Below are 25,828 nucleotides of genomic sequence, written 5' to 3' on the forward strand. Positions count from 1 at the left end.
TCTCAGACTCAGAGTGAGTAGGTGGTAGCATGAGATTGATAAAGAACTGAAGTGACCTAATAATGGTTACACATTGCATCTTTTTTTTTTTTCCTTATTTGGTTTGATTAAAATGTGAAATGAGTGCTTAACCTTACTCTTTGCTGTCACATACAACATGACCAAGGACTGGATTTTTAGCCTTGTTGAGTCTTGTATCAAGTGTCAATAATGTTTGAAGGTGTTGCAAATCAATACAAGATAATTTGGAATTTATCATATAGGACTAATTTCCACTCTATTATTTATACAATGAATAACATAATACTATCTTATAAAGAATTTGGGTACTTTTTTTAGTTATTTCTTGCAAAAAAATCATATTTATATTTTCCTTTGTATCATATATGTATTATTTTGCTTGGATATCAAAAACCTTAATTCATTTATGGATATTCAAATTAAAAAAAAATTAATTATCCATGTTCCTAATAGGATTTAGGCACAATTGAATATGGTCGAGAGATTATTAGTTTTGAATCGAAAATTTTTGGATATTTGTCGATCATTCTTCGTTAGTTAATTTTTGTCTTGACATTCTTTTTTGTTCAAGGTACAAAATTTAATGAGTTTTTTCATATAAAATCTTGAGTTCTTTCTTACTCAAGGGGTAAAATTTAATGAGATTTTGCATATGAAACCTTGAGTTCTAATAAGGAAGGAAATCGAAAATTTTCCAAAGAAAATATTCACAATAAATATTTGAACAATTTCAATGGTAAGTCAAAGTTATAATAAAAGAAAATCAATTAAGAATTTCACCATTTGGTACCTTCCTGGATCAAGGAATCCTAGAAGGTGAGACCAATCAGGACTAGAATTTCCAAACCGACAAGAGTTCTTTTCAATATGTACGCACTGTTTGGCTTTCCATACCATATCAAATCTCTCTCTTCTTTCTGTTCTAATCTCTGATTCCCCTACTTTCTCTTCTGTTTTCTTTACCCTTGTTCTACCCCTGGTTCTGTATTCTCTCGAGATGGCTGCCGCAAAGGCATGTCCATTACCATCTTTCACGGCTCAAGAGGTAGCTGATTCCTTCGTGCGCCAGTACTATACCCTACTTTGTATTTCTCCAGGAGAGCTTCACAGGTTTTATCAGGGTTCAGGGACAAGCACGGTGAGTCGGCCGGCGGGACCTGATGGTGCCATGATCAGCTTCAGGACCATGGAAGAAATCAAGAAACATGTTCAATCCTCTTTGGATTGCAAGGGATATGATATTCATTCTTGCGATGCACAGTTTATTGCTGATGGGGGAGTGTTTGTTTTGGTAATCGGTCGTTTCACTGCACAGAATGACAAGACCAGGAAGTTCAATCAATCCTTCCTCCTTGCTCCAATGGAAGATGTCAATCATCATCGTTTCTTCGTATTGAATGATGTTATCAGGTTTCTTGACGAGCAAGAGACCAAAACCATGCATCTCGGAGATGCCCCAGCTGCTGTTTCAACCAACGATGTCCCCAACAAAGCTGTGCCGAGGAAGAGTTTCCTTTCCATGGTGCATGCACTCAGTGAAAACCCTGCTTCCTTCAAGGCACCGCCGGTGAAAACATCCATCCGCACACCGCCTCGCGAGTCGAATCTGAACGGAAAAAGTTGCTTGGAAGGCAAGAAAAACACCAGGAACGTGAACAATGTCAGGGAAACATCTATATTTGTTGGGAACTTGGCCATGGATTCAAAACCTGAAGATCTCTATGAAGCTTTCAAGAGGTTCGGCGCCATTAAAGGTAATGGGGTTCAAATCAGAACTGATCAGCATAACAGACGGTTTGCTTTCATCCAATTCGAGACTTCAAGTTCTGCACAAAGTGCTGTCGAAGCTTCTTCTATCAGAATTGGCAACCGGACACTTAAAATCAAAGAGAAGAAACGCAACAATGACTCTGGAAATCGCAAGACTTCTCAAGGTTTCATCAATGGCAATGGCCAGGACAATTCCAGGGGCGCTAGGAACTTCACTAAGGGCAATGGACCTGCTAAACATTAGAAACATTGAAATTTGTGTTATCTTGTTTTAAGATTAAAAATCATGAGAAACAAATTCAAAGTTTAGGACTTTCTTTAATGTAAGTTTAGAAGTTGTGAATGATACCATGAAAAACTTTATTTTCTTTATATATTAATATTAAATTAGACATTGCCAATATGCTAGCTGAATTCATCCAACAATATTGGGGGAAAAACGAGAGTAATTTTGTATAATTTCTTTTGTTCTAAAGGTCTTCCATTCCATTATTATTCCAATGGTTGGAGTCAGGTATTTAGATTTAGTGTTTTTGAGTAATATCATTGTAGAGGCTACTTGTGATATTTGATAATAACTTTGTTATTTTCATGTATTCAAATTTAATTAATGCTACTATGAGTTGGTCTTACCTTTTCAATATCTCCTCTATATGAATGTTAACGAGTAGATATCCGTTATTTTTTAAATATTTTAATCCAAACCATATTATTTTATAAAATATCCGAAACTTATAAATACTTGATTAAATTTTTTGAATTACTGCTCTAATCCATACGTTAATATACTAAGTACTACCCATTAAATACTCAATTAAAATAAATTTAAATTAACATCACTCTCCTTGCTGTCACACACAACATTACCAAGGACTGGATTTTTAGCCTAATTACTCACTTGAGTCTTACATCAAAGTAAGCTTTATTATTGTCAAGGGGTAAAAGCTACAGATAGCTTATTGATTGCAAGAACATAATAGAAATAAATAAACCACAAATCAGGTAGAAAAATGAATTTATATTTCATTTAGAAGAATTTGGGTTTAAAATTTACTATAAATTGTGTAATTGAACTCATAAAAAGGCAACTTTCATGATTGTCTATCTATTTATAATCTATAATCAATATCAATCAATATATATACATGTATTTTTTTTATTATCTATAAAAACATGAACTCAAAAAAATGTAAATAATGAAAGACATATATATATCTTTATAAATTTATAAAATTATTTTTTATCCTTAAGACTGCTGATTTTTATTAATTTAAAACATTGACTATTTATTTATTTTCATCTATTCATCAAACTTTCCTTCTTAATACATAACTGACTAATTGATTATATATTTCCTTATCCTTATCCATATTAATCTCGAATTTTTTATTAATGACCAATTTTTCATTAATATATATATATATATATATATATATATATATATTATATATAAGAATTGTATATAAGCTTCTATTAATGCTTAATGAAAATTANATTTTCATTAATATATATATATATATATATATATATATATATATTATATAAGATTTTTTTTCCATAAACTTTATAGCTGGAGAAACTTCAAATTACCCATACTAGAATAAAACTAGGAAACCCTTCCTTGCAAGTAACCCTTAAAAGGTAGAAGCCGAATAAAACTAGGAAACCTAAAAATCTTCTATATATAAACAATAACTGGTTAGACCTTGTATTTTCTATAGGAACCAAGGAAAAATCTCTGTGTTTTCTGTGTTTATTCTTGGATTCTGTCTTTTATTGTCTTTCACCCCTTCTTGAAGCATGGTTGCATTGACCCCAGAAGAAGTTGCTAAAGCATTGGTGAAGAGCTACTACTTCCACCTCTGCAATGCTCGGAAAGATGTTCACAAATTCTATAGGGACTCGAGCATGTTCAGCAGGCGAGGACCCGATGAGGTCATGAACCAGTGGACAACCTTGGAAGCCATTGATGATCATGTTGTTTCTTACTTTGATTGTAAGGGATGTGTTTTAGGTATTGATGCTCAATTATCTATAGGCCTTGGAGTTCATGTTTTGGTCGTTGGCTGCATGGATGATGACAGCAACACCAAGAGGAAGTTCATCCAATCATTCGTCCTGGCCCCTATGAATAAACCCAAGGCTTATTTTATTTTGAACGATGTTTTGAGATTTCTTGATGAGGAAGAAACACCCAAGACTTTACCAGCTGATATTACTGCCCCTAACGAGACTGTTGAAGAAGTTCAGGAGGATGCTACTGCTACTGCTGCTGCAGCTGCAGCTCCTCCCAAAGAGGCTTCTCTAACTGCTGTGAATGCATTGAATGAGAACAACGCTCCGGAAGAATTTGCTAAAGCCTTGGTGAAGAGCTACTACTTCCACCTCTGCAATTCTCCGGAACAAGCTCACAAGTTTTACAAGGGTTCAAGCAGATTGAGTCGGCATGGACCCAATGGGGCCATGAATCGTTGCACAACCTTGGAAGCCATTGCTGATCACTTTGTCTCCTACTCTAATTCCAAGGACTGGGACGTTCTTTCTATTGATGCTCAATTGTCTATAGGCCTCGGAGTTCATGTTGTGGTCATTGGTTGCATGACTATGGACAATGACACCAACACCAAGAGAAAGTTCATCCAATCATTTGTCCTGGCCCCTATGAATAGACCCAAGGGTTATTTTATTTTGACCGATGTTTTGAGATTTCTTGACGAGGAAGAATTGCTAAAGACCTATATCAAAAGAGTTGATTCGACTGCTGAACCAAACCCAGATCCTTTGCCAGCTGATATTGTTGCCCCTAACGAATCTGTTCGAGAAGTTGAGGATGCTACTGCTACTGCTGCTGCTGCTGCTCCGAAGAAGTCTTTTCTAACTATTGTGAATGCATTGAATGAGAACAATGCTCCGTTCAAGGCTCCCCCGGTGAGGAAACCTGGCTTGGGATGGAAGAAAAACGGAAGGCACGTCGATACAGATAAGGGAAAGTCCGTCTTTGTCGGGAACTTGGCCATCGGTGTAAAAGCTGAAGAACTTCACAGAGCTTTCAGGAAATTCGGACCAATCAAACCAAATGGGGTTAAAACTAGATCGAGTATGCACAACAGATGCTTTGCCTTCATCGAGTTCGAGTCTGCCAGTTCAGCACAAAGTGCCATCCAAGCTTCTTCCATCACGATTGGCAACCAAAAAGCTTATATCCAAGAGATGAAAAGCAAGCTTCCATCAGGCTCCAGCATTGGCAATGGCTATGGAGAAGATAATCTCACCAGGCACAATGATGAACCTGGAAATTGATCAGTTCTCTTTTTTTAATAGCTTTCTATTTAGAATTATGTTCATAAACAAGTTCAGCCTCATGAGAATTTAGTCTTTTCTTTTTTTTTAATGGAAAGTGAATTTAGTATTGAAAAGCAATAATATAATATACAGAAAGTTATATTATTACGAATTGTTACTCACATATTTTTAAACGATCTATGGATATTGAGGATAGAAAATTAAATCAAAAGAACCGTTACTATTAATTAAGTTAAAACTTTATTTTGACAAAAATTGAATTTGTGAAAAAAAATCAATTTATTATGAAATTTACCAATATGGCATTAAACCCCTACTTGCCATCCAAGTTCACATATTTTTAGTATGAATATTTTTCTAACATTTTGTTTATGTATATTCATACTTTTTAGAAGTAAAAATCAATATAAAATATTTTTTTTATTATAAATCATAAGTAAGAACCGATAGTTATTAATAGGTAGATTCATCCCATTCCAATTGGGTTATTATCTCACTATAAATACACAAGGAGGTGAAAATTTAATCTAAATAAGACTTTGCAAAACCTTCTTTACAAAATATATCTCTTGTTCCTTTGCTTTCTTTGCTGTTCTTGCAGTTGCAAAGATGGTTACAGCAGTTGAGGCTGATGCCTTTGTGAAGCAATATTACTGTTTACCTCGAGATAACCAGAGTCTCATTGATAGGTATTATAACGATTCGAGCAGTGTTAAATGGTCAGGAGAAGATGGGGTTATGAGAGATGTGACAACCATGGAAGGCATATATGATCATTTCCTTTCGTCCTTGGATGCCCAGGAGTATCTCATTCAGTCTTGTGATGTCCAAGATTCTCTTGCGGGTGGACTTCTTGTTGTGGTCACGGGTTGTGTGACTTCGAAGAATGACGAGACCAAGATGTTCACTCAATCCTTCTTTCTTGCTCCCCAAGAAGAAAGTTTCTTTGTATTGAATGATGTTTTCAGGTTTTTTAGTGACGAAGAAGCCGTGAAAGATCATGCAGATGAGACCTCGGAACCAGAAGCCGTGAAAGATCATGCAGATGAGACCTCGGAACCAGAAGCCGTGAAAGATCATGCAGATGAGACCTCGGATCCAGAAGCCGTGAAAGATCATGCAGATGAGACCTCGGAACCAGAAGCCGTGAAAGATCATGCAGATGAGACCTCGGATCCAGAAGCCGTGAAAGATCATGCAGATGAGACCTCGGATCCTTTGCCAACCAATCTTGAGCCTGTGCCGGTTCAAGAGATCCCATCGGTTCCTTCCGAGGAGTCGAAGCAAAAGGCTAACAGTGAGAAATTCTCCCCTCAAGATTTGGCTGAGGGCTTTTTAGACAAATATTACGACATCCTCCTTATAAGCCCGAATCTTGTTCACAGATTTTACAAGGATTCAAGCAAGGTTAGCTGGGAAAGTCGGGATGGGGTTATGAGCGATGTGACAGTCATGGAAAGCATGTATGAGCATTTTTCCCCCCGTTTGGATGCCAAGGAGTGTGACCTTCTATCTTCTAATGTCCAAGGTTCTTGTGATACTGGAATTTCTATTGAGGTTGTTGGTCGTATGACTATGAACGATGACGAGATCAGGCATTTTAGTCAGTCCTTCTTCTTGGCTCCCCAGGAAAAGGGTTACTTTGTATCGAATGATGTTTTCAGGTTTCTTAAAGATGAAGAAATCACAAAAATTGATGCTGATGAGACCTCAGATCCTTTGCGAACCAATTTTGAACCCGCACCGGATCAAGAGATGACAATGGTTTCTTCCTTGGACCCAAAGCAAGAGCCTAATACCAATAACCCTCCAATTCCAGTCACTGAGACAAGTAGTTCTGCAGTCCAGAACAATGCCTTGGAAGAGACATCCATATATGTTGGGAACTTGCGCATGAGTTCAAAAGTAGAAGAACTTGAGGAGGCTTTCAAGAGGTTTGGAATTATCAAACCTGATGGGGTTCGTATTGTTAACAATGACAGGATAAAGAAATGCTATGGCTTTATAGAATTCGAGTCTCCCATTTCTGCACAGAATGCTATCCAAGCTTCTTCTATCAAAATCGGGAAGAAGAGAGTCACAATTGAAGCAATTAACAAAACAAGTGATGATGAATTTCACCAAGGCCGAATGGACTCCTGCCAATAAAAATATGATGGTTATTTTCTTTCCAAATTCCTGTGTTCCAAGAAACTTGATTCTGTCATACCTTAGCTCAAGTTCCTTTACTTTGTTTTGGTTTGTTAAGAGTTGACAGTTGACACCAAATTGCTGCATTGGCATGGCATGTGGGAAGCTGCCAATGCACATTTTCTCTGTTTGTAAACCTCCGTGGATTCCTATTCTTTTCCAATCTTAAGATTCCATCTATGCATTTTGTTGGCTAAGCTCCAATTTCTATGTGCCTCTTGAAAACAAAACCCATCCTTTAAATAAGGGTATGGAGGAAAAGAAATAGCAGAACCATTTTTTGTTTATCAAGTTGAGATATTAGTTTGATAAAAATTGAATTGCAAAGGAAATATGAAACAAATTAATAAATTTAATAATAAAATTTATAAGTTTGGCATTAAACCCTTATCATTCATTCAAGTTCACTTATATGTGATATAAATTGTATTTTTTGGAAGTAAAAATATATAAAAAGTTACTTTATAATGAATCATTAATCACCACTTATATAGAGGAAAAGAAATTAAATAAAACGAACCGTTACTATTACCAAGTTAAGATTTTATACTCCTAAAAATTGAATTGCGAGAAAAGGAAAATCAATTTATTATGAAATTTGCCAATATGGCATTAAATCCCTACTTGCCATTCTAGTTCATGTATTTTGAGTATGAATTGCTTTTTACCTTTCTTTGTTATGTATTTTCATACTTTTAGAAGCAAAAATCTAAGTAAGAGATTTGTCATTATAAATTATAAGTAAAAATAAAATAATTTTAATTATATAATAAATTTACATCATAAAAAGCTTTAGAGAGTAAGTATGATCAAATTTTATAGATATTAGAAAAATCAACTCTAGCTATATTAATGACCAACTATTTAAAAAATTTCATTTTCTTCCATTTTCCCTCCTTCCATTGGTGAATTCATCCCATTCCAGTTAGGTGATCATCTCACTATATATAAGAACCCAAGAAGGTGAAAATTTTTAACCCAAATTGTAAAACCTTGTTTACAAAGCAAAATCCCTCATATCTTCTACTATCTCTACTTTCTGTTTTGTTCTTGTAGTTGCAAAGATGGCTACAGCAGCTAAGGTTAAAGCCTTTGTGGAGGAATATTATCGCATCCCTCGTGATATCCTGATACTCGTTTTCAGGTTTTATAAGGATTCAAGCAAGGTTAGCTGGTTAGGAGAAGATGGGGTTATGAGAAACGTGACAACCATGGGAGCCATATATTTTCATTTTCTCTCCTTGGATGCCAAGAAGTATGACATTCTGTCTTGTTATTCCCAAGATTCTTTTGACGGTGGAGTTCTTGTTTTGGTCATCGGTTGTATGACTTTAAAGAATGACAAAACCAAGATGTTCAAACAATCTTTCTTTCTTGCTCCCCAAAAAGAAGATTTCTTTGTGTTTAATGATGTTTTGATGTTTTTCAGTGATGAAGAAACCATGAATATTCATGGTGGTCAAACCTCAGATCCTTTACGAACCAATCTGGAGCTTATCTCGGATCAAGGGATCGCAATGGTTCCTTCCTTAGAGTCAAATCAAGAGGCTAACTGGAATAACCCTAAAATGTCAATCATTGAGACAAGTTGTTATGCAGTCCAGAATAATGCTGCTTATTCTTCTACGGTAGAAAATTTAGATACTTCAGCCTTTCAGGGTTTGAATAATCTAAATAGAGTTGATGCCTTGGAAGAGACATCCATATTTATTAAGAACTTGGGTAAGAACACAAAAGTTGAAGAACTTCATGAGGCTTTCAAAAGGTTTGGAACAATCAAACCTGATGGGATTTATGTTAAACCTGCAAAGGAAGGGAGATTCTTTGGCTTTATCGAATTCGAGTCTCCTATTTCTGCACAAAATGCAATCCAAGCTTCTTCTATCAAAATCAGGAATCGAAAAATCAAAATTGGAGAAAGGAAAAGAAAGAACTGATGATGAATTTCACTTTGTTAAATGGATTCACTGCCAGTAGAAATATGATGATTATTTTCTTTTCAGATTCCATTGTTCTAAGTAATTTGATTCTCTCATACCTTAGATCAAGTTCTTTTACCTTTTTTCGGTTTATTAAGAGTTAATACCAAATTTCTGCATTATGTCATTTTGATCAATTCATTCTTGTAGGTATGTGGGAAGCAACCAATGCATTTTCTCTGTTTGTAAATTTTCATGAATTCTTATTCTTTTCCAATCTTAAGATTCCATCTATGCATTTTATCTATTAAGCTCCAGTTGCTATGTGCTTTATAGACCCACTTGCAACCACTGGCATGGGAGTTTGAGGGCAAATGTATTATGCTTGATGTACCATTGTCCTTTAATGCTTTCAATGCAAGTGCCATGGCAACTCTCCAATGTGAATAGTTGACAACTTGATGATAAGAGCATTTTTCATGTATATGTGATAAAAAGGTGGTGAATGTCTTATGTGCAAGAAAGATTATGACAGGACAAATATTTAGCAATAGGGTATAAAGTGACAGTGTTTGTGTGAGATTGTAAATCAACATAATAGGCATCTAGGTACTTAGGAGTTTGTTTAGATCTTGAACTTTTCTAGTTGGTAAGGCCATATCGATGACATTGCTAGTTTTTTGTTTATTAATATCACTAGTAGTAGGCATACTATCATTGTTAAAGGGGTTGTGAGAAGAATTACTTGTAGTTGATGTGGAAGGGAGTTCAAAAGATGATATATGTTCGGGTGAGTGTAGTTCAACAAAAATTTGGTCTTGATAAGGATAATTTGAGAAATTTGAGTCAAATTCATCAAAATAACCAACATGCATATAAGGTGTTTAATGAAACTAGGAGATTGTATGCTTTGCTATAAAGATCAACAATTCTGGATGTTGGGATCTTTTGTGCACAAAGATCATAAACCTTACACCCTGTTATATTGTTAAGGTACCTTATGAAAATGCATGTACTAACTTTTTTTTTGTCTACCTTTTTTTTGTACTGTATCAATGTAAACACAAAGCATAGGCACCCAAAGCCTTTAAAATGGTCATCTGATGGAGGTTTTGCCTATAACAATTCAAATGGGGAGTTATTTTGAAGGATTTTTGTTGGTACTCTATTAAAAATATTTATTGTAGTGAGTACTGCATCTTTTTAGAAGTGAATGGGAACATTTGACTGATGCATTAAGGCCTTTGCCACCATCAGAATGTATTGATGCTTTCTCTCAATAACTCTATTCTATTAGGGGTATCCATACATGATAATTGATTAATTTTAGCAAATAATTCAGTAAGTTTAAATTCCTTGCCATTTTTTAACCTTAAGCATTTGATATAGAGATTAAACTGTTTTTGAATAAACCTTTTAAAAAAGGAATGATTGTCAAAACATCTTATTTGTTTTCCATCAGAAATATCCAAGTGAAATGTGTGAAATCATCCATAATGGTGAGAAAGCAATGTTGCCTAGATAAAGTGGGAGTCTCATATGGACCCCATATGTCAACATGAACCAATTCAAAGGCAATTTTGGAGCTTTGAGTATGAATTGGAAAATGAAGCCTTTTTTGCTTGGCCAAAGGGTAGATTTCGTAGAGTAATTCATTGGAACACTTAACATCTAGATGTTGTTGATGTATTACATTAATTCTTTTCAAAAGAGCATGGCTTAATCTATAATACCATAAAACCAAAGGTTTTATGTCCTGTTTTATAGGCATTGACAGAAAAAACAAAAGGAAACTTAAGAAGTTTATCAAGACAGTATTTGGACAATAGATATATGATGGTTATTTTCTTTTCAGATTCTAGTGTTGTAAGAAACTTGCTTTTGTCATACCTTAGCTTAAGTTCTTTTATTTTGTTTTGGTTTATTAAGAGTTGACACCAAATTGTTGCATTGGCATGGCATGTGAGAAACTACCAAAGCACATTTTCTCTGTTTGTAAACCTTGATGAATTCTTATTCTTTTCCAATCTTAAGATTCCATCTATGCATTTTATCTACTATGCTCCAGTTATTATGTATCTCTTGACAACCAAAACCCATATTTTAAATAAGGGTATGGAGGAAAAAAATAAAAGAACCATTTTTTGTTGATCAAGTTGAGATATTAGCCTGATAAAATTTGAATTGCAATGGATATATGTAACAAATTTATAAGTTTCGCATTAACCCTTATAATTCATTTAAGTTCACTTTTATGTAATATAAATTGTACTTTTTGGAAGTAAAAACATATAAAAAAGTTATGTTATAATGAATATCACTCACCGCTTATATAAAGGAAAAGAAATATAATAAAATAAAATGAATCGTTACTATTACCATGTTAAGATTTTATATTGATTAAAATTGAATTGTGAAAAAAGGAAAATCAATTTATTATGGAAATTTACCAATATGGCATCAAATCCCTTCTTGCCATTCTAGTTCACGTACTTTGAGTATGAATTGCTTTTTACCTTTTTTTTTGTTATAAATGTTCATACTTTTTAGAAGCAAAAATCTAAGTAAAAGATTTTTTATTATAAATCATAAGTAAAAATAAAATAATCTTAATTATATAATAAATTTAAATAAAAAAGAGCTTTAGAGAGTAAGTATGATCAAATAATATTGATATTAGACAAACCAACTCTAGCTATATTAATGACCAGTTGTTGAAAATATTCCATTTTCTTCCATTTTTTCCCCTACCGTGGGAGAATTCATCCCATTCCAATTAGGTTGTCATGTCATCTCACTATATATAAGAACCCAAGAAGGTGAAAATTTTGAATCTAAATTTGTAAAACCTTGTTTACAAAACAAAATCTCTCATATCATCTACTCTGTTTGCTTTTTGTTTTGTTCATGTAGTTGCAAAGATGGCTACAGCAGTTGAGGTTAAAGCCTTTGTGGAGGAATATTACCACATCCCCCATGATATCTTGATGCTCATTTTCAGGTTTAATAAGGATTGAAGCAAGATTAGCTGGTTAGGAGAAGATGGGTTTACGAGAAATGTGACAACCATGGGAGCCATAAATTATCATTTTCTCTCATCGAATGCCAAGAAGTATGACATTCTGTCTTGTTATTCCCAAGATTCTTTTGACGGTGAAGTTCTTGTTTTGGTCATCGATTGTATGACTTTGGAGAATGACAAGGTCGAAATGTTCAAACAATTATTCTTTCTTGCTCCCCAAGAAGAAGGTTTTTTTGTGTTTAATGATGTTTTGATGTTTGTTAGTGATGAAGAAACCATGAACATTCATGCTAATCAGAGCTCGGATCCTTTGCGAACCAAACTTGAGCTTATGCTAGATCAAGAGATCGCAACGATCCTTTCCTTAGAGTTTGATCAATAGGCTAACTGGAATAACCCTACAATGCTAGTCATTGAGACAAGTTATGCAGTTCAGAATAATGTTGCCTATTCTTTTGTAGTAGAAAATTCAAATACTTTAGTCTCTCAGGGTTTGAATAATCTAAATAGAGTCAATGCCTTGGAAGAGGCATCCATATTTGTTAAAAACTTATGTAAAAACACGAAAGTTTAAGAACTTCACGAGGCTTTCAAGAGGTTTGGAACTATCAAACCTAATGGTGTTCGTATTAACCCTGGTAAAAATGGAGATTCTTTGGCTTTATCGAATTTGAGCCTCCTACTTCTATATAAAATGTATCAAAATTTCTTCTATCAGAATTAGGAATCAAAAAATCAATATTGAAGCAATGAAAAGAAAGAATTGATGATGAATTTCACTAAGCCAAATGGACTCACTGCCAATAGAAATATAATGGTTATTTTCTTTTCAAATTCCAATGTTTTAAGAAACTTGATTATCTCGTACCTTAGCTCGAGTTCTTTTACCTTCTTTTGGTTTATTAAGAGTTGACACCATTTTGATCAATTCATTCTTGTAGGCATGTGGGAAGCAGCCAATGCATTTTCTCTATTTGCAAACCTCCATGAGTTCCTAGTCGTTTCCAATCCTAAGATTCCATCTATGCATTTTATCTGCTAAGCTCCAGTACTATGTGCCTCTTAAAATGCTTCATGTTTTTGCTTTACTGCTGCCATTGATTAGATTTTGTTCTTTTCTTTTTATAAACAACAAATGCATTCTAAGTTTATTTTGAATAACCATAAGTTCAATTTAAATTTTCACTTACGTAAAATAAAACAACATCAAATCAAATTCTATCTCTCCCACGTAATGTGATTTAAGTTTGAATATTTTTTACTTTCGTCTTTTGAATATATTTATATTTTTTAAAAGTAAAAATATTACTCAATACTCGTGTTTAAAGTTCAATGTGACAAATGAAATAAGATAAAATAAACTTTAATTAATTGAGTTATAGTGTTTGTTTCGATAAAAATTGGTTTGCAAATAAATGGGAAAACTATTTATCAAAGCCCATATTTCAAATGAAGTTTATGGAAGAAAAGGAATAAAAGAACCACTTTTGTTGATCCAATTAATAATTAGTTTGATAAAAAATTGAATTGCAAAAGAAATATGGAACAAATTAATAAATTTAAACCCTTGTAATTCATTCAAGTTCACTTATCTTTAATATAAATTAAAAGAACCCCTGTGTTAAACAATGAGGTTTGAAAATTTTATAAACATTTGATGTTAAAAATTGTGAATCCATGCAAACAATTTTGAATTTTGTCATTTATATAATTCTTTCAATTATTATTTGACATATTTTAATGACCCAAATCCAAGTACTAACTCAACAACTTTTTAAGCCTAAACCACAGTCCAAGCACTAGCCAAGCAACTTTTCAAGCCTAAATCACGTGGTCCTCAAAGTTGTTAGTAATAATGAACTTCAATTCGTTATATAAGTCTTAACAATAATATTTATATCTGACATGAAATGGGGTATCATAATCCCACTCACTCAAACATTTGATGTCTTCATTAAGGCCACTTATCACATCACAATCATGATTAAGGCCCATTTCACAAGACTAAGATTTCACTAGCGCAATGTGGAAGCCCACATCGGGTTGGCTCATGCTTTGATACCATTTATAACGACCCAAGTCCAAGCATTGGTCCAACAACTTTTCAAGCTTAAACCATGTGACCCTCAAAAGCTAAAGATCAAGTTGCTAGTAGTGATGGACTTGGATTTGTTATGTAAATCTTAACAATTGCATTCATATCTAATGTGTGATGGGGTATCACACATATGCTCGAACAACATTTGTTATAAAATGTACAAAAATTATTTTGCATTCATCAAGGAGCAAGTTGCAATCCAAAAAACAAGGCACACTTTGATTTGCAGGATTGTATACCTCATATAACAAAAAGTGATCTCATAGCAATGATTTGAGATCTTCAGCTACATTTGTTCCATCTATGTTTAGTACTACAATATTATCAAAATGGTATGATATATAAATAGCTTTTGTAAATAGGCTAAATACTACCTTAAAATATGATAAAAATGATATTTGTAGTGTTTCACTAAAAATGTATTTGATTGTAGAACAATTCAGGCTTAGTAATATAAAAGCCATTTATCTAAAATATCAACCAAAAGGATAAGCCAGTGTTTAGCAAATTTCATTTGCATGTCATTACTTTCACTAAATTCCAACCACACCAATAAGATAAAGAGAAACAGAGTATGAATGTTAAACGTATATATATTAAAAGAGACTTTCTTTGCTTTTCCAAAAGATAGATTTCATTTACAGGCGTTGATAGAGAAAACAAAAAAATAACTTGAAAAGTTTATCAAAACAATATTTGGACAAGCTTTGTTCATCTTTCTTATCAAGCCTGAAGAAGCTTTGGCAACCTTAGTCACTATACATAAGGGAATGTCTTGAACAATATAATACATGCTAGTGAAAAGAACATAGGTTTTCTTAGAGCTAGTGAGCTGATTTGCAAATATGAGGTTGAACTTAAACCTAGATACACATAGGACATTTTTTAAGGTTAGTAACGAAGTTAATTTGACCATTCCTATGTGAGTGACAACGGCTTTTCTATTATTAGGTAATTGAACAAAATAGTTGGTAACTAGTTTTGTAGAGATGAAATTGTTTAAAGAATAATAGATATGATTAGCTACACCTGAGTCAACAATCCAAGAATCTTGTTTTATCATGATAGTATTTACATATCTAAACTTAAGAGGCATACTATTGATGGTGTTGAAACAATAGTGGCTAAAATAATACTTGCAAAAATTGAATTTACCAATTAATGCTTTGTTTGCAGAGTGTTTGTTGAAATGCTCTTACTATCATTGTTAGTCAGACCATTTTCATTCAAGAGCTCTATCAACTTGTTAACTTGTTGCTTGATGATGGACATTTGGTACATAGAGCCAGTTCCATCCAATTCCTCTTCCTGATTAGATTTGTCGTAACGTGCAGGTCTGGAAACTTGACCGCTAGACGTGGGTGAAAGCAAAATAACTAGGAGTTGCCACCAATCGTTTTTTCTAGGTGCGATTGATCATCTATCAACTTGGTCCTAATCGACAAAATCCTAAATTAATTTTAGGTTCGTCGAAAGAACGAGAACTAGTCTACGATTTTTAAAGATAGATTCGAGAATGCAATTATGCACTGAGAAGGGTTAACACCTCTGTGGCGCCCGTTCCACGAACGGTACCATTTAATCTTAAGTTATCCTATTGTGGCCTACCCTTGATTTTAATCCTATGTTTCCTTATAACTTGCTTATTAATTAATCCTTTATTATATTAGTTGATTGAGTCTTTTATTCTGTTTCATAAATGCATATGATGCAATCGTAAAATGATGTTATGATTTGTTCAATTTTAAATGATGAGATCGGTAATCTTTTATCGAAAAATCGTTTGTAGACTATCCCAACACTTTGGTGAAGTCTCGAAATTTTTCTTACCTAGAGATATCTTAGAAAGAACTTGTCTTTACGAGCTTTTCAAGGAAATCTCATCATCCGAATTCCCGCTCCATTAATAAGATAAACGTGGCATGTTATGACATGATAGAAGGATGATATCTTCATGAACGCGTTTCTTAATTTAGCTGGTTCGTTATTCATGCAATAATATGTTTAATAATTTAATGTGATTTATTACCTTGTTCATATATTTATTATTATTTGTTATTATTTTTAATGTATATTATTTTTTAACAATAATTATTTGAGTTAATGGGTATTAGACTATAGAGTTCGGATTTATCCCGACGCTTCGGTGAAAATCCGTCTCGAACTCCACATCTAAGAAATCCACCCGAAAGAGACAACTCTTTGCCCTTTTTTAAGTGAAATTCTATTATTAGATCACTTAAAATAATCATTTCATTTTTTATAATAATTATGTTTACATCATGTATTTTTTTATTTATTATATTTTAACAATGATTATTTAACTTAATGGGTATTGGAGTATAGAGTTCGGATTTATCCCGACGTTTCGATGAAAATTCATCTTAAACTCTACATTTAAGAAATCCACTCAAAAAAGACAACCCTTTGCCCTTTTTAAGTGAAATTCTGTCATTAGATCACTTAAAATAACAATTTCATTTTTTATAGTAATTATATTTACATCATGTATATTTTTTATTATTTTTTGAGTACCTAAATATATTTATAATATAAATATTTCTCCCCTTTTTTTCCTATCCTTCTCATTCACTTATTATTATTATTATTATTATTTGGTTGATTTTGTTTATTTTGATTTTCTAACACCAAAATGGACAAAAATAAATTATATATATAAACTCTTTCTAAAATGAGTTAAATTAAACTAAAATATATTTTAATTAAATATGATGGACTAGACCCAAAGCCAATTAAAATAAACTTGCAAACCAAGAGGAAAAAAATTTTACCTTACTATGCTAGGATTAGCCCAAATTGCAGGTCTGAGGAGGGCCCAAGCTTGCTTGCATCATATATGCCCCTTAAAGCCCACAAGGCTGGGCTCAAAACAGAGGGTTTGGTGTCTGTGTAACTGCTCCAAACGACGCCGTTCAGCTCCTGGGCATATAAATTCTTTTTTTATTATTATTTTCTCCTTTAACTTTCTCTCTCAGCCGTTCCTCTCTCTCTCTGGTTTTCTTCCCTTCTTTTTCTCTTTTTTCTTCTCTCTTATTAAGTTCAAAATAGAACAAGGCCAAACCAAATTTTATCTTTACTAGATTTTACAGCTGTTTTTAAATTTGAACCTTTTTTACTTAATTAGCCCTCTGTATATGTTTTATATTTTTCAGAATTAAAAATCTTACCTACTTGCGTTTTGATACAAATTGATTGACAAATAAATGTGATATAAAAGTAAAGAAATAAAATTATCATCATTAGCATTCATCAAGGTTTACATGTGTTATTATAAACAAGTTTTACTCCTCTTTTATGTCTCTTTGCACGATTTAAAAGCATATATCTCCCATAAATATATATATATATATATATATATGTATGAATCTATGTGAAAATTCTATTATCATGAACTGCTATTATTTATATCTCATTTTTAAATAATCAATGCAAAAAAGAACCACCAAGTTTATGAATTTGATAATAAAGATTAAACCACTAGCATTTATTTTTTTATGTATATTTCTACTTTATGGAAACAAGAAAATATATGGAAAACTGTTAACCAAAAGCCCATATTTTAAATGAAGGGTAAGGAGGAAAAGAAATAAAAGAGCTATTTATGTTAATCAAGTTATGTTATTATGAACCATTAATACTCAAGGTCTATAAGAACCCAATTTGGTGAAAATTTTTAATCTAAAAAGTGTAAATTACAGTATTATCACTACTGTTCCTACCTGGCAATAAGCTACTCTGAAAAGGCCTGACCATCTCCTGCAAGAGCGGACGTAATCTATTCACAAGCAGTTTAGTCAAGATTTTATAAGTAGGATTCAACAGACTTATAGGCCAAAACCCCATCATATTCATCGGATTGTCCTTTTTTGGGATTAAAATAATAAAGGCCTTCGGGAATTCTAAAGGAAAAAATCTATCATTCAGCACTTGATTAGCAAATACTAAAATATGATTTTTGACTGTTTCCTAGGCTCTCTGAAAGAAGAAAGGTTGAATACCGTCAAGTCGAGGAGCTTTTAGCCCCTTCATAGTGAACAGTGCTACCTTAATCTCTTCCATCTCAAAGGGTCGCAGCAGAACAGCGTGATCATCTAGACTCATCATAGGCCGCCAACGAGCAAAACTACCAACCAAAAGAGTTGTATCACACCAGCCAAAGATGGCTGCATAGAAAGAAACTGCTTGTTGTTTAAGAATATCATTGTTCGTCACCCATTCACCATCAATCATCAAACCAGCCACCTGATTCCTATTACTATGAACTACCGTAGAAAGATGGTAGAACGTCGTATTCCTCTCTCCATCCAATATCCATTCTACACAAGACTCTTGATACCAAAGTTCAGTATGAGCTTATTATTGACTATATAAAATTTTCCCTATCACTTGTCACAATCATATTTTCCTTTAATATTTTAGCAATTACGAAAAATGAAAGAAAAATATAAATAATTAATGTAACCGTATACATTACTTCGGGTTTCTAGAATAGGAAAAAAAGGTCAAGGCATCAACAACTTCGTGGAAATTGATAAAAGGAGAAAAGAAAAAGTGTGCATCTAGATTAATGGGCAAAAAAAAGTAAATAAAATAATGGAAAAATTAGAAAAAAAACATACCTAATTTTGAAAGAGAATGTTTGGAGCTCTCTCAAGAAATGAAATTTAATTTCATATGCCATTTGCACTACATATTCCTTATTGAATGATGTACCATGGTGGCAAAGCGTGGCATTGGGAATGATTCATATGAAGATTAATGCCAAGTTGAAAAAATATGTTTGCAAAGCAATGACGAGCCCACATGTCCAAATAATGTACAAATTAGAAAAGGTGAAATACCCAAAGATATAAAAATTGTTCTTCCCGCCCACTGTCTCATTCCCATGACAATGAAGACAAATGAATTGAAAGGAGATGTCACCTTTAAACAAAAGAATTTGGCCTCCATCCAAGCCCTCAGATGAGGTTTCCACTTGCCAAAGCATCATTCACTTCCAAATCTGATTTGACATCCTCCTCCCCTTCCTTCCATCTTATCTCATCTCTTTGCTTTAATAAGTTTGCAAGCCTTTAACTACCATTCCAAACAATCCTTTCAATAGATACCCATTTTCCCATTCTCAAATTGATTTTTTATTCCAATTTTATCCATAATTTGTCTTAATGTTATTTGACCAAGAAGTTAACCATTAGATGTACCCTAAACTCGAAAAAACTATTTGATTTGAATTCGACTTCGATTTTGATTTAATAAAAAAAATCAATAATTTCAATTCAATTAATTTAAAATAAATTCAAACTCAAAATAACTCAAATTTGAATTCAAACTTAAATTAACTCGAACCAAATCCAACTAGATCTAGCAAAAGGATATAATTGCCACCTCTGTTAAATGATTTGGTTTTCACTTTTTTTCCTCTCAAGCACAAATCAAGAAGGGTGCCCACTTGGCCTGAAGGAAACAGAACCATGTCTAGTGTGGGGACATTCTGCCATGGATGATATGTGAGCGACACAATATGGTGTTTGGCCTTAGCTTCCTACTAATTGATTCCTAGATTCCAAAATATCCAGTTGATGCCTTGACACCCTATCAACAGATTCCATAGGTCTTCATGTTCAAATTAGCCACGTCCACCTCTTATACCCAAAGAAAGCCCTAGCCTTGTGTGGTAGAGGCTTTGGAATCTACTAGTTCCCTATTTCAATAACTATATGTATCCCTGTGATTCACTTATTTATATATATTCTATCATTAGGAGTGTCAAATCACTTTGAATTATGACTTTTTTCAATCTCGATATATAAGATAACTCGAAAAGGAATTCTTAACACTTTCAGTAATATGATATCGTTTCTCATCTAATGTGAACTTAATTCTTTATCCACAGTCAATTTCAAGTCTAATACAAGATAAGATATTTGGGTTTTATGTAACGCTCATCAAGATTCTTGGAGATTTTTTCTGTTCCAATCATTGTCTAGGCTGTTAAAAAAATTTTCATTGTCTGCCACCTTCTTCTTTTTTTAACTATAAGTTGTGCACAAGCCCACCAGTCCAATGACAGGTTTTAAGTACAGTGTCCCTTCACAGGGTAGCTTTAACAAAGGGGAAAACAAAAGGGAGACCTAAAAGTGGGGTAAAATTCACATGATATGTGTCAACACTCGGGGAAAAAAAAAGGGGGTGAAAGATACTAGGTTGGGATAAGGATAATACTCTTTACACTCCTTTTTCTATTCTCTTTTACTTGGTGATAGAGAGAATCACACAAGTTATAGAGAGCTTTTATGGGGATAATAAAATTTTATTTAAGTTGTGATTGTATATAATTAAAAATAAATAAATGATAATATGTGTAAATTATTCTATTGGACTAAATATTTAACTTTTTTTAAAAAAGTTTATATATGATACATCATCGATGTATAATATATATATATATATATATATATATATATATATTATCATTTAAATATAAAATATTATCTCGTAAATATAATATTTTTAAAATTATAAATATTTATCTTATGAAATTTATGTACCACAAATATATCAAGATGTTTTGAGTCCCAAAGCAACCAATTAGTAATTGATAATAAGAAGGAACTTGATTTGAAGGCTAGTTGTACTTTTCACTCACATCACCTTTCACTAACCAAAGGCAAGAGCTTTGTCCTGACCTTGGAAACTCATAATGCAAGAGAAGCTAAAAGGCCATTCACTGCTTCAGAGCCATTCAAAGTACCACAATTTGGAAGAGTTGTGGGTCCATAAATCACATTTTTCTAATTGGTTTCTTCTAATTTTGCCATCATATGAACTGCAAAAAAAATTATACTTTTTTTTTTATCATTTTGTCTATAGCTAGTAGGGACTCAATGAGACCATATGATTAAGGAATAAGAAAATGTTTCATAAACTAATGTTTGCCCACCTAATTTGTGCATTAAAATATTGTCAATTAAAGCACTTAGAAGTATTTTCATGACTGTACAACTAGACAAGATGTGTGGGGGGTCCAAAATTGGTCATGTTATAGAGATATCTAACCCTTTAATTCACCCCATTAACATTGCCTTTTGTCAAGGATATTCAATAGATTATGAGACAAATGGTTGAGAGAAGTAAAGATTAAACTATATGTCGATATTCATGTACATTGCAATCTTTTTGGCTTTAAAGAAATCAAAAACTTCCTTAGATGGTAAGGTTTTTGTGCAAACTTCTTTTTGGCCCCCATGAGAGACAATTACTGCTTTATATATACCATATCTCACAAACTAGATTTTATTTCTTTTGTGCTTGTCATAATCATACAAAAGAAAGTCTCAACATCAAAGTCCATATAATTCCACACTGAATCATGCTTTGAGATTTCAAGAGCTAGAAAAAGTAAGATCTTAATTTTAACCTAAAATCTCATATTTAATAGGAAGAAATAAAGAGTTGTTATCAATTAAGTTCATATTCCAATTAGTGCAGGCATGCCAAACTTTTGGCCCCATCTTTGTCTAATTAAGATTTAATAAGAAAGTAACAACTCATGAGTGTCCAAAATATCTTAAATATGAACAGTCAATGATTCATAAGAAATAAATATCTATGAATACATTATTTATTATCTTTGTATCGTTCGTGCATGATCCAATTGTTCTTGAAATGGCAATCAAAAATAGGCATTACCCTTACATTCAAGGCAATTGATTTCAGTTGCGATCATGCTCTTGGTGAAGTAGATGAAGCATTCAATACAAAGAAAGTACAATGTCCGGCCAATGAAGGCATTGGTCTCGTGAAGTTGCCACCCTCCATGCTGCAAAAAGATTTAATTGTCTTACATATCTATGATAACCAGGGCCCCTGGCCGGCGGCCTGCACAAGTCATCTCCAAATGATAATGCGGATGATCTTCCTCCTCCTCCTTTCCCTTGGAAACAAGGTAAAAAACAAAAAAGTCAGTCTAACCATTTGGTTGGAAAAGAAGAAAGAGAAGCCATGTGCATGGAAATGGAATATGGAAATTTGGGTAAGTCTTGTTGACCCCCAAAACCAAACCAGGTTCATCAACCAACTGTGACAGCTAGGTTTACTGACTAATGGCTTGGAACTAGGTGCAAAGCAAAAGGGTGTGGGAATAATCTGAAATTTATCAGATCCTAAGATGATGGGGGAAAATATAATTAATACATTTTGACACTAAATGGCCTCCCATTCTCAAATTCAAACCTGATGTAATGAGCATGAAATTGCGGATTAATGAGCAGAAATCAAAGAGTGGGACCCCAAAATCAAGGTGTGAAACAGGTCATAGTCCATTGCTATTGGCACTTTGGAAAAAAAAAAGGGTATTAAGAAGGTGGTATTTAATGGGGGAAAATGGAGAGTTTCTGAGAAGAAAGTCAACTCTGAGAAGTTGTAATATGTTTGTCCATATTTCCTTTCAAAATTGGCAACATGTTCGTCAAGTTGCAATAGTAGCCCACTAGTGCTGTGCACATTTCGAACCTTTTCCCAATTCCAACTTTAATTCTCATTATTACCTGATAGACTCTTTTTTTTTTTCTTTTATTTCTAGTCGTGTTTCCATTTATTCTGTCACGTTTTCACATATAAACTTTAAAATATACTAATACTTTTGTCGATAAATCAAAAGGTTCCTTTGAATTAGACCAATCAAAAACTCGAAATCGACAAAAGAAAATTACAATTATGTCATTAAAACAAAGAAAGAAAGCAAAGCCAAACATGTTAATCATGGACTTTTATGTTAAACCAAGAGAACTGCGAATGGAAATATTATCCTTACTCTATTAAATATCATGGGGTACACTTGTCCTTTCCTTACCTTTTTTATTTAGTCTGAGTCTACGCATAAATGAGTCTACGTGGGTTAGTCGCCATGGTTATGAGGTTTTTTCCTTCATTGCCAAAGATTTTTGCTTTAATTTATATGGAAAGAAAGAAAGAAAAAATATTAAGCAAGTGTGGATGAACCTGTCGTGGGTTCACACTTAAAAATCAGGAAGAATCATCATCATCATCATCTGCTTTCAGATACTTTCCCATATATAAAAAGATCCCTTCTTCTCGCCTTCTCTCTATAGAATCTTTCCCCTTCCCTCCACTAATCATCTTCTGCCATCGAAATTACCCCACTCCCATAAAAACCCAGAGTTTTTTTCATCTTGGTTTGTTCAATGTTTATATAGAAGCAAACCCTTTTCTTTAACCAAGCGTTTTTCTTTTGATTTTCCATGGTCATGGAGCCTCACCCACCACCCAAAAACTTCCTAACTCGGCTCAACTCAGCCGTGGCCAATAGCCGGGTCGGGAAACGCTTCAAGCTATCCGAACGGAACTCGACTTTCACGACCGAGTTGCGGGCTGGCACCGCCACGTTCCTGACCATGGCCTACATCTTAGCCGTCAACGCTTCCATCCTCGCCGACTCCGGAGGTCCCTGCAGCGTCTCGGATTGCGTCCCTCTGTGTTCTGACCCTTCCGTTCCGTTATCCAACTGCACAGGGTCAACTCAACGAGTGGTCCAGCCCGACGTGTCGTGTAAATTCGACCCGGTCAACCCGGGTTACGCTTCGTGTTTGGAGAAAGTACGTAAAGATCTCATAGTGGCGACCGTCGCTTCTTCTCTTATTGGCTGCGTAATTATGGGTGCTTTCGCGAATTTACCCCTGGCTTTGGCACCGGGTATGGGGACAAATGCGTATTTTGCCTATACCGTGGTCGGGTATCATGGGTCGGGTAATGTCCCTTATAAGAGTGCTTTAGCAGCAGTTTTTATAGAAGGGTTAATTTTTCTGTTCATCTCAGCTGTCGGGTTCCGGGCCAAGTTAGCTAAGTTGGTTCCTAAACCGGTTCGGATCAGTTCCTCCGCGGGTATCGGGCTTTTCCTCGCTTTTATCGGGTTGCAAAATAACCAAGGGATCGGGTTAGTTGGGTATAACCCGTCGACCCTTGTGACTCTTGGAGGCTGCCCGAGTTGGTCTCGGACTTCGGTTGCCCCGGTTTTAACGACAGCTAACGGAACCGTTAGTTTATTGCCTGGAGGTACTGTATCAGGTGACATTTTTTGTTTACGTGACAGAATGGAGAGTCCCACATTATGGCTTGGAATTGTAGGTTTTGTGATTATAGCTTATTGCTTGGTGAAAAATATAAAAGGTGCTATGATTTATGGTATAGTATTTGTAACCGCCGTCTCATGGTTTCGTCACACCAAAGTTACGGCTTTTCCCGACACTGTTGCCGGTGATGCAGCCCATGAGTATTTTAAAAAGGTTGTTGATATCCATTTAATTGAAAGTACAGCTGGGGCATTGAGTTTTAAAACTATAGGTAAAGGTTACTTTTGGGAGGCTTTGGTCACGTTCTTATATGTTGACATATTAGACACAACTGGTACGTTATATTCAATGGCTAGATTCGCCGGTTTTACGGACGAAAATGGTGATTTCGAGGGCCAATACTTTGCTTTCATGTCCGATGCCATGTCAATCGTCGTCGGATCATTGCTCGGAACATCTCCGGTGACGGCATTCATTGAATCATCGACGGGAATACGAGAAGGCGGACGAACAGGGCTGACGGCGTTGACAGTGGCGGGATACTTTTTCCTGGCGTTTTTCTTCACCCCACTTTTGGCGTCGATACCGGCCTGGGCAGTGGGACCGCCGCTAATCCTGGTGGGCGTGTTGATGATGAGAGCTGTGGTGGAAATTGAGTGGGATGACATGAGGCAGGCAATCCCTGCTTTTGTGACATTGATTTTGATGCCTTTGACCTATTCAATAGCCTATGGTTTAATTGGTGGGATTGGAACTTACATTGTGTTAAACATTTGGGATTGGGCGACGGATTTCTTGGCCAAGCATGGTGCTATAGAAAGGAGTGGTGTTGGAGTCAATGGGGCACACGAGCAAGCAAGGGAAGATGGAAGTGTAAAAGCAGTTGAACTTGATCGTGTTTAGGCCGCCATGGGAGACAACACTTTAAGAGGCTTCTCTTTTGTCTTTTTCAGACAATTATCTTGGAAGACCCGTAGACTCGTAGAAAAAAGAAATAGGATAAAGGAAATGGATTCACATTTCACACATATTAGAGATAATTAGTAAATATTTTTGCGAATTTGATTATTTAGTTTGATATCTCATTTACGTATTTGATCGGGCAAGAGATAATGCATTTGTAATTGAGTCAAATATTCCGGTACACATATTTTCTTTTCTAGAATGAAAGTTCTATCAATTTTTTTTTTCTAATTTTAATATTCTCCTTGTATCCTTCTCAAGAAAAAAAAGACAAGCATAAAAGGGCATATTTCTATTTTGTTATTTTCCATTGTTAAAATAGACTAGTCATGGGTCCAAAAACCCTATTTGGTCAAAGAGATGGTGATTGATATTTCAACTTTAAGCAAATTGGGACATGGATGGATGGTGTAGGCAACCACTTTACTTCCAC

General features: G+C 34.2%; 2 protein-coding genes across 2 annotated transcripts; both read left to right on the forward strand.

The window, feature by feature from the left end:
* Positions 8,349-9,221, forward strand: LOC18587418. The gene has a single exon (XM_018128928.1). It carries the CDS (start codon positions 8,349-8,351, stop codon positions 9,219-9,221), a length of 873 nt encoding a protein of 290 aa, XP_017984417.1.
* Positions 23,230-25,622, forward strand: LOC18587420 (adenine/guanine permease AZG1). Its single transcript, XM_007011184.2, has one exon. The coding sequence runs from the start codon at positions 23,605-23,607 to the stop codon at positions 25,333-25,335; it is 1,731 nt and encodes a 576-aa protein (XP_007011246.1). The 5' UTR covers positions 23,230-23,604; the 3' UTR covers positions 25,336-25,622.

This window comes from Theobroma cacao, chromosome 10 (assembly GCF_000208745.1).
Source record: "Theobroma cacao cultivar B97-61/B2 chromosome 10, Criollo_cocoa_genome_V2, whole genome shotgun sequence".
NCBI classification, from domain to species: Eukaryota; Viridiplantae; Streptophyta; class Magnoliopsida; order Malvales; family Malvaceae; genus Theobroma; species Theobroma cacao.

What these genes read in the sequence shown, in the direction of transcription:
- LOC18587420 (XM_007011184.2), top strand. Translation starts at nt 23,605, where the DNA reads ATGGTCATGGAGCCTCACCCACCACCCAAAAACTTCCTAACTCGGCTC.
- LOC18587418 (XM_018128928.1), top strand. Translation starts at nt 8,349, where the DNA reads ATGGCTACAGCAGCTAAGGTTAAAGCCTTTGTGGAGGAATATTATCGC.